At 42.5% G+C, this 14,580-nt stretch overlaps 1 protein-coding gene across 1 annotated transcript; it reads left to right on the top strand.

The window, feature by feature from the left end:
- Window positions 1-347: 347 nt before the first annotated feature.
- ZC4H2 (zinc finger C4H2-type containing) lies at window positions 348-10,799 on the top strand. Its single transcript, XM_085060587.1, has 5 exons — window positions 348-2,636; window positions 3,942-4,113; window positions 5,344-5,516; window positions 6,047-6,209; window positions 6,508-10,799. Exons 1-5 carry the CDS (start codon window positions 2,458-2,460, stop codon window positions 6,619-6,621), a joined length of 801 nt encoding a protein of 266 aa, XP_084916713.1. The 5' UTR covers window positions 348-2,457; the 3' UTR covers window positions 6,622-10,799.
- Window positions 10,800-14,580: the final 3,781 nt, after the last annotated feature.

The raw sequence follows: 14,580 nt of genomic DNA, 5'->3' as shown, positions 1-14,580 counted from the left end.
GGGACGGGACGGGGACGGGACGGGACGGGACGGGACGGGACGGGACGGGGACGGCACGGCACCACCGGCTGCCCGCTGGGGAGTACCGAGTGGTGGGAAGGAGCCACGAGGCGGCTATGTAGTGTGGCTCCGGAAGAGGATGAGAAAAGGGAGAGAGTGTCCCTTGGCATTGTCCCTTACGGACATCCGATCCCCCTGTCGAAACAGGATGAGGAGGCTTAGGGAGGGCAGATGGGTGCCAGGAGGGATATAAAAATACTATGTTTCTCAAATTTTGCAGGTGACGGGGGTGGAGGATGAAATAAAGGACGTGACTAAATGCAGGTATACTTAGGCATACCTTTGCGATGGGCCAAGATTAATACAAGCAGATACTTAAATCATTAGATAGGTGGATGGTCTGGCACAGGATTAACAAAAATTTGCAAATACTTTAAGCTTTGCTGAAAACATTGATATTTAAAGACTAGATGCTCTGAAGATCTCAGGGCTGGCATGTAGCTGCTTCCAATCAGTTTCAGTGTTCCTTCAGATTCTCAAAGTATCCTGGAACCAATACCAGCTTTCCCCTAAAATATGAAATGGCCAATACGATTGGGGTGACCCACTCATAGGAAAAAATCTGGCAAATGCAAAGAATATATTTTGAAAGCTCAAAATCCCAACAGGATACAGAAATAATCTATTTCCATTTAAGAAACTCAGTAATTTAAAGCAAGCTTCACGATTTGGGATGCACCACTTTGACTCATCCATTTTCAGATATTTATGTTTATAACATTGCTACACATTCTGCTTATGGTGGTGATTTGTACCTAATCCAGCAGTATATTAACCCAAGTTCAGTTCTGTTGTGTGTTTTTCCAGGGGCTCTTCTCCACTGTCTTTAATATTTCTTTAAATGCTATTTATTTCATAAAACATGTTGTACTTTTTTTAAAAATCAGTTAGAATATTAATATTTAATAGTTCTAAGAGTCCCACATTGCATCACTACATCCAGACTTGTAGAATTAATTCCTGTCACTGGGATGATTATCTAGGGAGGAAAAAAAGAACATTCTTCCAGTTGGAATTGTTCTGAACTAGATGCTGGGACAAACTGATCATTATTTGGATCCCACATATCAAAGTTTATAAATAGCACCAGAATAGATAATACATATCAGTGTAGTGATTTTGGATCATATAAAGAACTGTCAGACCCACTTTGTATAGGAAAAAAATCAAAACACAGACATTAAAACACTTGACCAAAGCCATGAAGCACAAGTTGAATGATACCAATTTGTATGTCCTGGAACTGCAGGTATCAGTGACCACTTTGAAGTGCTTTGAAATGTGGAGATGTAATATTTTCTCTCCTTTTTTTAAACATGGAGACAAAAATAATTGCTAATCCTTGTGGGTAAGTTTACTTCCTCAGAACTTCCAACTAATTTATAACACTTGGTGGTTTTCTCAATGTCATTCAAAGCACAGTAAAGTGACGAGTTGAACTTGCATTTTCATTTTCTGCCCTCAGCTTTAAGCTTAGCCTGTAAAACCAGAAATTAAAAAATAGGATAAACAGTGCAAAAGTAGGCTGGGATTCTCGTCACTCCTGTTCAAGGGCATTTGCCTTCTCTCTGTCTTATCCTCACCCTGCATGCTCTCACTCCCTCACTGTCTTAGCAACAAGATTCACTGGCTGACTGTAGCTAAATTGTGTTCTACCCCCTCAAACCAATTAGTTCATCTATTTAAATCATGCATTGAAGGAGCCTGCCCCCTTTGAGCAAACAGCTCACTTAGGGCTCAGTCCTACAATCTTCAATTTTTAAGGCCATGAGAGTTTGCAATTGACTCAAATTATGTGAGGATCAGACCTTTCGTGTTCTAATTTCTTTACAAAAGTTGTGGCGTGATGAAGAGGGTGCTGCTGCCTATCAATGTTTTCCTTCATCTGCCTTTTTCTTTAATTAAAGAGCGCAACAATATAGGGGAAAGTGCTTAAATAATGGAGAAAACAACTAAAACATCTTTTATTCACAACTGCTGCTTATTCATTATCTGTTCCAGGAAAGTGTAAAAATTTGATTTGGTGAGCAATCAGAGCATCCAGTAGAAAAGAGCATTGTAGTAGTAATGACTAGAGCATACCTTTTTGTCAAAGCTTTTAATCAAAATCACGAACCCAACAACAGACTTTTAGCGTATATTTTAGCGAAATGCTAAACATTGCACAGATCTCAGAAGGAAGGCGCCTGCTCTCTCTGCACTCCTAACAACCTTTGACATAATGAGGTGTGACAAATTGATTTAAAATGTAGTTGCAGGAAGAAGGGCAGGCGAGCTTTGCTCTGCCTTGTGGGTGTTGTAGTCTTTCTGCCGTTTCTCTGCCTGGGCAGCAATAGGAACGTGGACTCTAAGTCCCATAGCTCCCGCTAGAGTCTACCGCACAGGCTCAGAGCCCATATGCGAGGAGGGGGTGACTACATTGTGTCTATTGTATGTTTTTTTGTTTTGGTTTGGTTTCGGGTTTTTTTTTTTCCCCTGGCATTTTGCACGTTTCACGGGAGGTGGAAATCGGGAGTGAAAAGCATGGCAGATGAACAAGAAATAATGTGCAAACTCGAGAGCATCAAGGAGATCAGGTATGTTTGCTTTGTGCCCCATCGGCTACGTGAAGCAGCTTTTTCCTCGGGGGAGCGGAGGAGTTGCATCGATCTGAAAGTAGCTATTGTGCTACCGACGGAAAGAAAACTACTGCTGGGTTTACGATGAGAGCTCAAAATACATTTTTCTAAGCAGGGAGGGAGCATCTGCTGCCGGGAATCGCCACTGGAATGCGCAGTGAAGGGCAGTAATGGTCGTGCATTTGCAGAGAGCTAGCCCTGAGTGATAACACGAGAAGGCGGAGTGCGCGGGTGGGAAGGACTGAGCAGCCCCGGCGCGGCTGGGGGAGTGGTGTCGGGCCGCGGGGCTTGTAGGGTTTGGGTGTTTGGTTGTTTTTATGTCCTTTGGATTCGTATTTCATATTCATGAGGCTCTGTGTCTTGAATCTGTTGTCTTGCCCCTCTCACTCCCGGGCAGCAGCCTTGTCGGGCTGAGAAGGGAGGATGGCAAGGAAAGCAGAGTCTGACACCCAAAGCCGAGGGCGGACGAGCCCTCGGGCAGGGCAGGGCCGGGCAGTGCTGCAGGCACCGGCGGAGCCCCACCGGGATACAGGACAGCCATCCATCCATCCATCCATCCATCCATCCATCCATTCCTCCATGCCTCCCTCCGTCCATCCCTCCGTCCATCCCTCCCCCGCGGAGCGCGGCGTTAGGGCCCGCCGGGGAGCGGAGGATCCGTGCGGGTGGCGAGAGGGGAGCAGCTGAGCCTTAGCGGCTTCTTTGCCCTTCCCTCCCCTTCGTCCGAAGGCGCGGAGGCGGTCGGGAGAATCCCGCGGAGATCTTCCTACCTGCTGCTTCTGGCCACAGCCCCGGGGGGCTTGGTGTTGGGGACGCACCGGACCGAGGCTTTTTCTGCCATTCCCTCCTGCCACAAGGCCGGAGCTGTCTCACACTGCGGTTCATGCAATGCAAAACACCAGGAATTTGTGTGTAGTGTCCTTCATATTACTAGCTATGACACTTGGAATGTGTAGCCCTAAGTAATTGTCCAAGAGACTGATTCTGCTTTTTGCATGCTTCGTTAAAACTTGACAGTATTCTATTAATTTTGTAATTCAGTACAAGAATTCTCTTACCACTGAAAAGCTCAGCAAAAGAGCTGGGATTAGAATTCAGTATTCTCCATGTACCTCACCTTCTCTCAGACACATTTATTCTCACTCTTGTCTATTGCTGCTATTACCTTCTTTCATCTATCTAATCACATATAAAATGACACATCACAAAAAATATGTTTCAGTGACTTACTGTTGTCTCTCTTTAATTATCATTGGGATTCAGGAATAAGACTTTGCAGATGGAGAAAATAAAGGCACGACTGAAAGCAGAATTTGAAGCTCTGGAGTCTGAGGAGAGGCACCTGAAGGAGTATAAACAGGAGATGGACCTGCTGCTGCAAGAGAAGATGGCCCATGTGGAGGAACTACGACTGATCCATGCTGACATTAATGTGGTATGCACCAGCCCAGCTGCAGACAGTCTAAGACACAGTTGTACATGAATCATTCCACAGATTGTGGAGTTGTGCATGAGTGAACTATCACTGGTTCAATAATAAGGACTTTACAATACCATCCTGGGATCCTACAAAGAGTGCAAAGTAAATTTACCTCAGGATAATTGGTTTTTTCCCTTTGTAGGGCAGGGTATTTTATAATGTTGGCATAATGAGCTGTTACACTGAGGGGACAGATAACCAAGCCTATGGTGGCTATGACTTTACCAGCAGACACAGTAATATCACTCCAGCTCTCCCATAGAAAACTATTCTTCCTGTTAGTCTTTTCTCATTTAGCACCCAGAAACAGAAACTTTGGCAGCTAGATGGGACTAAGAGATTTTGAGAAAATAGATATTATTTTTTAAGTTGGTAGTAAGAGCTGACCTTCATCACTGAGTAGAATCACCAAACATCAAGAAGCACCAGCCTGAAGGCAATTATTACAAATAAGAGAAAAAATATTTATAAACGGGGAAGATTGGCTAATTAGAGGGGCTAAATAGGGAATATATTTTTGAATATATTTTGTATATCATGTTAGGGCACTTACATGGGGATTTTAGATCTGAAGGTATCTCTGTGTTGCACCAGAAGAAAAAACCTCCCACAAGTAAAAAAGTACAACTGATGTACTGGATGTACAGACTGCATTTATTTATTACTTCAATTGTCTGTTCCCCTGTCCAGCTGCATAACCTCAGCCTGTTTCATCCTCCCCTCCTTTTCCAGTCGGATTGTCTTTTTCTCTGCTGCTTTTCCCATTTACTGCAGTAAGAGAAGCAGGAACCTTTCCTTAGCTTGTTAACTTCTACCAGTCAGTGTTCAGAAACACAGAAAATTAGTTTATACTACTATAAGCTCTTTTTAATGTCTCTTGAGAGTTTTCCATAGCTCCTCACTTGCCAACTTTATTTGTAGCCTGTGTACCTGCCTTTTCTGTTGTTCAGAAGGTCATATAGGTTAAGTGCACCTTTTTTATACAAAAACACATCTTGTATGTCACCTTCTGTTGCTCCTTCTTTGCCCATTTTTCATCCTCCCAATAACTTCAGTCTGCTTCACTGTTGCATTGTCCCTAATCTCTTCCAACCTGAGTGAGAAAAATCTCTCCTTTCTGATACGGTCTCTTGCTCAGTCAGAGAAGAACAGGTCTTTAAAAACATGCCCAACCTCCTGTTTCAGATGGAGAACACTATCAAGCAGTCTGAGAATGATCTTAACAAGCTGTTGGAATCTACTCGCCGCCTCCATGAGGAGTACAAGCCCCTAAAGGAGCACGTTGATGCCTTGAGAATGACTCTGGGGTTGCAGAGGCTGCCAGACCTATGTGAAGAGGAAGAGAAACTGTCCCTTGAGTAAGTCTCCAAAACAAACATTAACTGGCTGTATGCTTTCTCTCAATTCTACTGGTCATTTTTCTTACTTTACTCTTCTGTTTTAGATTTCCGTTGTGTTCCTATAGAACTGTTGCTTTACATTCTAAACACCTTGACACTACAAAGAATGTATTAATCTATTGTGCACAAAAGTTATTAATTTTAACAGAATAAAATAGAAAAACTGTTTGACAGAGGTGCATTTGAAGCTGTTGTCTATTTTTCCTCATACAGGTTGTCTATTTTTCATCTTACTAGATTTATATCCATTGTACATCAAGATGCCTTAGAAGTTTATGGTCTGGAATCTGGCTGAAGTGTACAAATGCAGAAGAAAGTACCACATATTCTATTTATGAACTAGTCTATCTGTAGGCAATTTGACTCTAGTGGAGAAACATGATAGGGAAATGTGATCCACTGTATTTTAACACAAAATATCCTTTACAGACTAATGAAATACTCCAGAAGGTGGTTACAATTTTTTTGTTTGCTATTCTTTTGTCTAGCTACTTTGAAAAGCAGAAAGCAGAATGGCAGACAGAACCACAAGAGCCTCCCATCCCAGAGTCTCTGGCTGCAGCTGCAGCAGCTGCCCAACAGCTGCAAGTGGCGAGGAAGCAAGATACCAGACAGACAGCAACTTTCAGACAGCAGCCACCTCCAATGAAGGTCAGGAGATGGAATGCACTTTTCTCTTTTGTCATTGGAATGCATTATGTTTATAAATATTTGCAAAAATGGAAAAATTATGTGTCCTGATTCCAACTTTCCTGGCAGTGGAAATCTATACCTATCTATATCCAGGTTGTATATATATACCTAGATTGTATAGAATGTAGCATCAATTTGCCTTTGAAGGCAAGAAGCCTTATTTTTGCCTGTATGGTAACTTAGATTATGATACTCAATAACCCATGTAACAATGCCACTTCAGTGCTTGTAACAAGAGGCTGCGATTGCATTTCAGGCATGTTTATCGTGTCACCAACAAATCCATCGGAATGCACCCATATGTCCACTCTGCAAAGCAAAGAGCCGGTCTCGGAATCCCAAAAAGCCCAAGAGGAAACAGGATGAATGAAATCCAGAAGACTGACAAGCTATATGACCTGTCCCAGTATTCTTCAGTAGAACTGCAAATTTGCCCAGACTTTACTGACTTGCAGACTCAAGTATGACCATCTCATTGTTTTCTATTTAAATGCAATGTAAGCACAATGTTCCTGCTCTAAGTTCCTTCCAGTCTTCAGGATTTGGTTTTAGGAAAGTAAGTATTACTGGTGCTACAGTTTTACATTTCAATTGTTCCATCTTTTGTACTCCTAAACAAACTGGAATTCTTTGTCCAAGTATGCTAAATGTCAGGCTATTTCTATTGGCCAAATGTGATCACCACAAATGCTTTTATGTTCTCCTTTTAAAAAATAGATGTGACTAAAAGATTATTCTGTTTTCTCCCGATAAGAGGAGACTATTTGAAGTGCTGAAGTAGCAGACTGTCTGTTTGTTTCACTGAAGAGCAATTTATTTTCCAGTCTCATAAGACTGGGTAGATTTGGGTATCCAATGGAACTCTTTTTAAACAGGAAATATTCAGGGAAAATGAGATTTGTTATACCAAAAATCAGTGCATTAACGACACACGTGGATTTTGATTTACTGAAGTTTGATTGTACCATTCCCTCAAACTTGACTTAAACTTGGAAAGGGGCTATGTGTGAATTGCTAAAACTGATTTTTCATGCTTTAACATCTTAATAGGCCATTTTTTTCAGCAGTTGAAAGAGTGATTGATTTATAAACAAGGCTCAAATTAACTGTATTAGTGGTCCTCCTAGGCTCTATGGCCAACCAGCACACCATGGTTCTCTAGGAAACATGCATGGTATATCCCAGATCTCTGTGTGCACAGACTGCCCATCAGCCCTTCTGCAAGTCTTCTATTGCTGGTTTCTACAGCCAAAATCTGGCAGACATATCCTCCACTGGAGCATAGGGAAGTTCAGGATCATGCATGAGGAACAGTGTCAACAAAAAGTGATGTATTTCACCAGACCCGACAAGCTTTGGTGTTGTTGTCCTCCTTCAACCAAAACTTTCTATCTTTTTGTCTTTGTAATATTCAAGTAAGCTTTACATCAGGCCAGTTTGTTTTCTTGCTCCCTGTGTGCCAAAAGAACCCTGACTAAAGCATCTGGAGTAGATCACTCCCTGTATATCTTCCCTTTGTTCCATGTAACATAACAACAGTTCTTCCAATGGGGAAGATGGCAGTGACCCACTTACAGAACTGGAGCTTAATTTTACTCATCTCTAATCCCAGTTTTGTGACCACCTCTGTTGCCTAAATTGATCTCAAGTATTAAATATTCTTTTCAGTAGCTTCATGACGCAGGAACTGCTTGTTCATGTTCTTCTCTCTTTGGCCCAGGTTTCTCTCTACTATTGTGTTAGAGTGGTTGGTTATATTGAGAATTTGGCTTGTTAAATAGGAAGAACAGGGAAACCCCATGTCTCTGCTCAGAGCTTTACCAAACCCTGGCAACTGTAATAAATCCACGTGATGCAATTTTGCTGGCCAGATCACATATGTGGCCATTAATTTCCTAAGTCTGCCACAAAGTACACAAGTGATTTATTGAATATAGTCCTAAAACTTACGCCAAGTTCAGGAGGTATTCTGCGTTTTACTGTTACATAGCCAAATAAACATCTGTCAACTGCAGAGACAGAATGTGGACTACTGGCCACTGAAAATATGTGAAAAGTGGATTCTGCTTGCTGAATTACAGGGATCAGTCTCTGTGAGACAGCAATAATGGAAGATAGTCTGACTCCATGGTCCAAATGGCAATAGTGCATTATGCATGTTTTGTAGCACAAATGTATTTTAAATGTCACAGTGGTCACGTGCTGCATGCCCTGTTCAGAACAATTCCTATGGAGTTGAAGGGAAAATGCACATAGAGTTAAAAGACAGTATGTGGACTCCACCAAAGTGCATACATGAGAGCAGCATATATTGATGGTAGTTGTACATAACTTTAAGAAGTAGTGACAATGGAGTGGGTGAATGGTCTGCAATGAAGTAGTGTGAATAGAAGGATTGATTTGTAGAAACTTCAACTTACAGTTCTGAAATAGATAGGGTTAGTCATAGATGCTCGCACTTCGCTGTTACTTTGCCAAGTTGTTTCTTTCTTGGGAGATCTCTGAACTGAAGTATACTTAAGGATGCACCATTTACTAATTTAGTACAACAGTTTTGTATTTTTACTTTTTTAAGCTAGTCTCATGTGCTCTTGTGTTTTACAAGGTTAGGGTTTGTTGATTTTTTTTTAAGTGAATATGACATACTGTGTTTGCATCAATCATACTAGTATTTCCAAATTAGTTTTCCCATCCTTTACAAAGTTCTGCCGTATGAATAGCATGAGTTGCTGAGAATGAGTGTAACTGAAGATCAGTCAGTAGGGTGCCCTGGCTGCCAAAAGGGCCAACCATGACCTGGGGTGCATCAAGCACAGCGCTGCCAGCTGATTGTCTCACTCTGCACTGCACTGGTGAGGCCTTGAGTGCTGGCTGCAGTTTGGAATGCCTCAATGCAAGAAGGACATCAGACTATTACAGTGTTCTGGAAGAGGTGGGTGACCAAGATTGCAAAAGGTCTCAAGGACAAGATCTGTGAGGAGCAGCTGAGGACACTTGGCTTGTTCAGCTGGGAGAAGAGAAGGCTGAGGGGTGTCCTCCTTGCAACCTACAATTTCCTCAGGGGGAAGCAGAGGAGGAGGTGCTGATCTCCACCTGATGACCAGCAACGGGATATGAGGAAATAGAATGAAGCTGCATTGAGAGAAGTTCAGATTGGATACCAAGAAAATATTCTTCTTTGAGAGAGTGGTCAGTCACTGCTGCAGTGACCCAGGGAAGTGGCCAAGGCACCAAGCCTGTTAGGGTTCAAGGAGCACCAGGATGACACTCTTAGCCATACAGTTTAATGCTAGGTAGTCCTGTGAGGAGCAGGGAGTGTGACTTAATGATCCTTATGGGTCCCTTCATACTTGAGATATTCTCTAATTCTATCTATTTCAAGGAGATAAAATATGTATTATGTATTATGTATTATGTATAAGGGGACCATAGCAGTGGGGGCAGGGAGGGAAGCAGTGTCTTTCATAGAGAAAGAGTATTCTTTTCTCTCACGGAATAATGACGGAAGTTTAACTGAAGAACCCTTCTCGTGACAGCCCCAGGCTCTTTTCTCCCAGGCAACTTTCTCGAGAGGCTGGAGGAATAATTATGAAATATTGATTTCTTGGTTTTCAGACAGAAGAGGAAGCTGTCTGAAGTGCAGCTCGTACCACAAGTCTACTGCATTTGTGCTTCGTGGAGCAACAATGGCTTCTTCCTTTGTATCAAAAGTCTTTGTGGATACTTCTTCACTTAGCTTTAATGTATTCTTATTTGGGTCAAATTCTCTGAATAGCAACAGTAAGACCCTCCTCAAAGCTTTTATATTACTAAAGTCTGGTTTAACCCTGTCTTTTTCATTCTGTTTTTTAGAGTATCCAAGTGACTACAAAATAACTGGATTCTCTTGGTATGGATGGTTTCCAGGGTGTTTTCCTGGTTCATCACTTGCCTCAAAGGCTAGTCCAGTTCTTCTGAAACCAAACAAAAAGGAAAATAAATAAAATCCCAACCCTTTTGCTCTGCCACCGACCTTAAGCTCATGGTAAAAGAATGCAAACACTGTACTGTATCTAAATGCTTTGCTATAGAAATTTTCATACCTGAGCTGGGGTGGATTAGTTGTCCAAAATTTAGTGCCAAAATAGTGCCAAGGACACCATTAACTGTAGAGAAAATGTAAGGCAAATTTAAATACTTGCACTTCCTGAATTCAAACTTCGCTTTCTAAACAGGACCCTGACTCAACCTGACAGTGGCTTCACCTTACATAATCTAAATTTGAAAGAATAGACATTGATGTGTTATTTTAAATAGCATACTGCTCCAGAAATTAAGACTTCACTAGCACTTTAAATAAATAAAAGTGCTTTATTCCTTTATTTTACCATTTCCTAATTCCTCCAGCATATGTTTTCATTTTAGTATTTAGGTATTCTAGCAATATCTGGTGTTTTCACTGGCTTCTGTGTTTTAAGTATTTTACTCCTGTGCCTCGTAGGAGTAACAGTGTGAGATCTGTTTAATTTGTCTGTACAGTCCTTTTTAATAAATGTTTGTTTCATGTCATACTTTCTTCCTGCAGAGTATTTTCACATCTGTTACTTGCTTATGCTACTAAGAAGCAGCCACAGCCCAGATGGTAAAACTCAGCTCTCTGATTTACAGGATACACTTAGCTACAATTCTATTATACCTTTATAGAAACTTTAAGGAAATAAATGTGGGGGAAGAAAGATCCCCTCTAATGAGCTTTAGAAAATAGAAGGGGAAAGGAGATAGCATGACAGGTTGTAACCTAGCCAAACTTCTCAGTTTTGCCTTCTAAAGTTAAATTGAAAGCGCCAAGAAACAGAATTCCTTCTCCAGCTTAAGGTGCAGGATAGCTGTTTTCTCACTAGTCCTGCTTTGCCATTAGAGATTTTATCTACCAATGCTAGCTAGAAGTTGCTTCTCTCATCAGCCTGGTGACTGAGGAGTTTATGGGAGCACTCCGTAATTCAGGTCTGATGAGCGCTGCTCCGGAAACAACCGCGGAGGTGTCCGTGTGCCGGTCAGCATCAGATATTATATATTTTTACATTTATTTTTCGGTGCTGCAGCTCTCCCGGAAGAGGAGCTCTGTGTAGTGACTCGGTGCTGCCGCCTGCAGGCTAAAGGCGGTACTGCAGCACGAAATGAGTGCAGTGACTCGAACGGCTCGCCGGTGCCACCTGTGAGTGAAAAGCGGCGCTGCAACCTGGAAATGTGCGCATCACAGGGACTCGGCAGCGCCCATGCATGCGCCGTGGCTTTTTACACTTTTTGCACGTTGTACGCTGTGCTGCCGCCCGCGGCACTGCGAGTTCTGTGGCTGCCGCTGCCCCCCGCCGGCCCCGCCCCATGTGCGATGCTCGGAGCAGCGCGGCAGCTGAGTGGTTTCTCCCTGAGCAGGAGAAATTCGGCACCCGAAACCCACAGCCGTCTCCTCTCCAAAGCCGGACAAAGCCTGACTACCCCTGGTTAAGAAACTTCCAAAAAGACCCCGTTCCCCCCTGTCCCCCAGAACAAGGGTATGTCAAGGCACTGGGCTTCCTCTATTGTCCCTTGATCGCTGTCTATTTGCCATCTCCCTGACAACAAATGGGAAGAAATTCCCTGAAAAAACCTAACCCCCAACGCACAGAAACTCAAATAGCGAAGTGCCATAGCTAAGATTTTTTCCACAGCCTGAATTCAGTGTGTCACATCATCACTGCTTTTCTCATTCCCTGTGGCTGGGGAACTTCTTAAAGCAACAATAACATTTTCGCTAGATGATACGAACAAAAACCGTGAAAAAGCTTTGCAGTTACACACAATAAGGTGAGACACGTAGCACGTAGTGGACGTAAATTGCTTCTTCCCACTAGACCTGGTTGTGCAGGGACAAGAAGGAAGATGGGACGCTGTTGAAGGATGGAAGGATGAAGGCCAGAGCGTTTGAATGTTCTTCAACAATGTCTCAACCCACCTTCACTATCACGCTAGGATAAGGGGCCCCGAGGCTGGGCATGGGCAGGGCTCCTGTCCTGGCTGCCAGAGGGATTCCTTCACCCAGACCACGGCACAGCAGTGCTCACATCGCCAGTGTCTGCTGAGGCTGGAAGGGTTTGTCCTGTGGCTTCTGATTCCTCCCCGTGGCTGTGGCTGTTTTATCCCTGCCAGCACAGGGAAAACCTCAGGCAATTCTGTGGTTTGATTCAGACACATTTATTCTAAGTGCATCCTCCTGCCATCCACACTCTGCTCAGGATATTTTGTTTGGGAATTTCTCCTTTAACTCTTTTAATTCCTCTGTAAATAGGCAGCTGCCTTTACTTAGCAACTGCCTGAGTCATTTCCTCTCTGAGCAATCCTCTGGGTTCACTCTGCAGTACTTCCTCTTCACATTTTCTAAATTTTCTGATATTTTTCCTTCTTTAGTTGAGGCAGGCTGTTTAAAATAGCAACAGGATTACACTGTGTATTTGTAAAATCAATACTACCACCCCAAAGATCTCTTTATGCCCTTTCTCAGAATTATTTCCATTTTCAGTTGTATAATTACTGTTAAGTCTTGAGGCAATAGAAAGGTTGCATTTTAGAGATCCTAAAAAAAATCTTAATGAAGATATAAACTTCTTCAATATAATTCAGATTTCTATTTTGAAATATTACTGAAATCATATTGATGTAAACAATCTTGTCAGAATAGGAGAAACAGACTTAGGGGATGAAAGCATTTTTTGCTATCTTTTCATTTTCATCAGATGCCTGGAGGATATCAGAGAATCATACAGGTTGGAATTGTTAAGGTTGGAAAAGATCTCTACGATGAGTCCAACTGTTAACCCTGCACTGCCAAGTTCATCACTGATCCAAGTCTCCATATGCCACATTCAAGCATTTTCTGAAGAACTCCAGGGATGGTGATTCCACCACTGCCCTGGGCAGCCCATTTCAATGTCTGATTACCCTTTCAGTGAAAAAAGTTCCTAATATCCATATTAAATCTGTATACATAAATAGAAATATTGTATATACTGGTTTTCAATACGCTCTTCTACACTAGTTTACATTAACTATCACCTAAAACTGTCCTAATGTGATTTACCAGCTGCAGTAGCATTGCTTTTAGGAAAAATGCCCCTGTCCCATTTCAGAGCAAGTACTTTGCTCAGACTGTGGAGAATAAGGTTTAAATAAGAGACTTCCCTACGCATCCAGGATAATGTCCTTTTTGAAAGAAGAAAAGCCACACTTAACTGCAGTGACATTTATGCCATTGCCATCTGTGCTGCCAGAACTCCAACCTGTGCTGCTCCTGGGTCTAACCTCTCCTCAGGAATGGTCAAGGAAGCCTCTCTGCCAGGAGTACCCCATCCAGCCTGTCACTGCTCTGGGCAGAAACAGGCTCTGGTCAAAAGTGTGTCTAGAATTCCTGGGACCCAGAAGATGCTTAAATCTAAACCTGGATCTGACCCCTGCTGAACGGATATATCTTTGCAGCCCCTCAGAACGTCCCATCTGCTCTGCTCAGGGCATTTGGGAGCTGAAGCAAGCTTTTAATTGTGCTCTTCCAGCTCACTTCTAATTCAGTTTAGCTTTAATGTTTGTATGTGAGGAGTGATAATTGAAGGGGACAGGACCCTGCTTGAGTCAGAAGTATGCATGTTCAGCTGATTTATAGCAGGTATTAAACAGGGCCTCACTGGATTGTTCCCATTGGGAAGAGAGACTGAAAAATAGTCAGATATTTAACAATACTGAACCTTGTTTCCTTGAACACAGAAGAGCACCAAGCCCTCCTCATAATTTCCAAAGCAGGGTCATTACACCCAAGTGTCTCCTGTTATTTCAGGAGTCCATTAGATGACTCCTTTTCTCACTGACACACAAACCACCCAAATCCTCTATCCTCTGCCTCTGCAAGTACAAGCTTTGACATGCAGCCCATTGTTTTGGCTGGAAAACAAAAGAGAAACATACACCCTCACTTCTCATTACTGAAATTGGAGGTATTTGGTCTTTTTATTCAGTTTCCAAGATCCCAGTGGTAAATAAACCACCAGCTTTTACCAAGTCTGCAGTCAATGCACCCTCCACCTCACATGAAGTATTCATAATTCCTGATTTATTCCATTCTGCCACAGCCCACTAGAGCTAAATTCCAGATCAGATATTACATAGCATCCTTTTGTGCTGCATGCTACATTTAGTCACTCCACATAGGCTCGAACCTTATTTCATTTCCAGTGTTCAGCTGTGCAGTGTGTTCAAGTGGATGATTTCTGAAGGGCTGTGCTGCATCAGAGGCTTTTAAGGAAAATAGTCCCATGAAAGCAGGATG

Source organism: Lichenostomus cassidix, chromosome 4A, assembly GCF_008360975.1.
Source record: "Lichenostomus cassidix isolate B80296 chromosome 4A, HeHo_3.0, whole genome shotgun sequence".
In the NCBI taxonomy this organism is placed as follows: domain Eukaryota; kingdom Metazoa; phylum Chordata; class Aves; order Passeriformes; family Meliphagidae; genus Lichenostomus; species Lichenostomus cassidix.
Note: the sequence above shows the minus strand (reverse complement) of the source record. Positions and strands in the feature narration are given on the sequence as shown.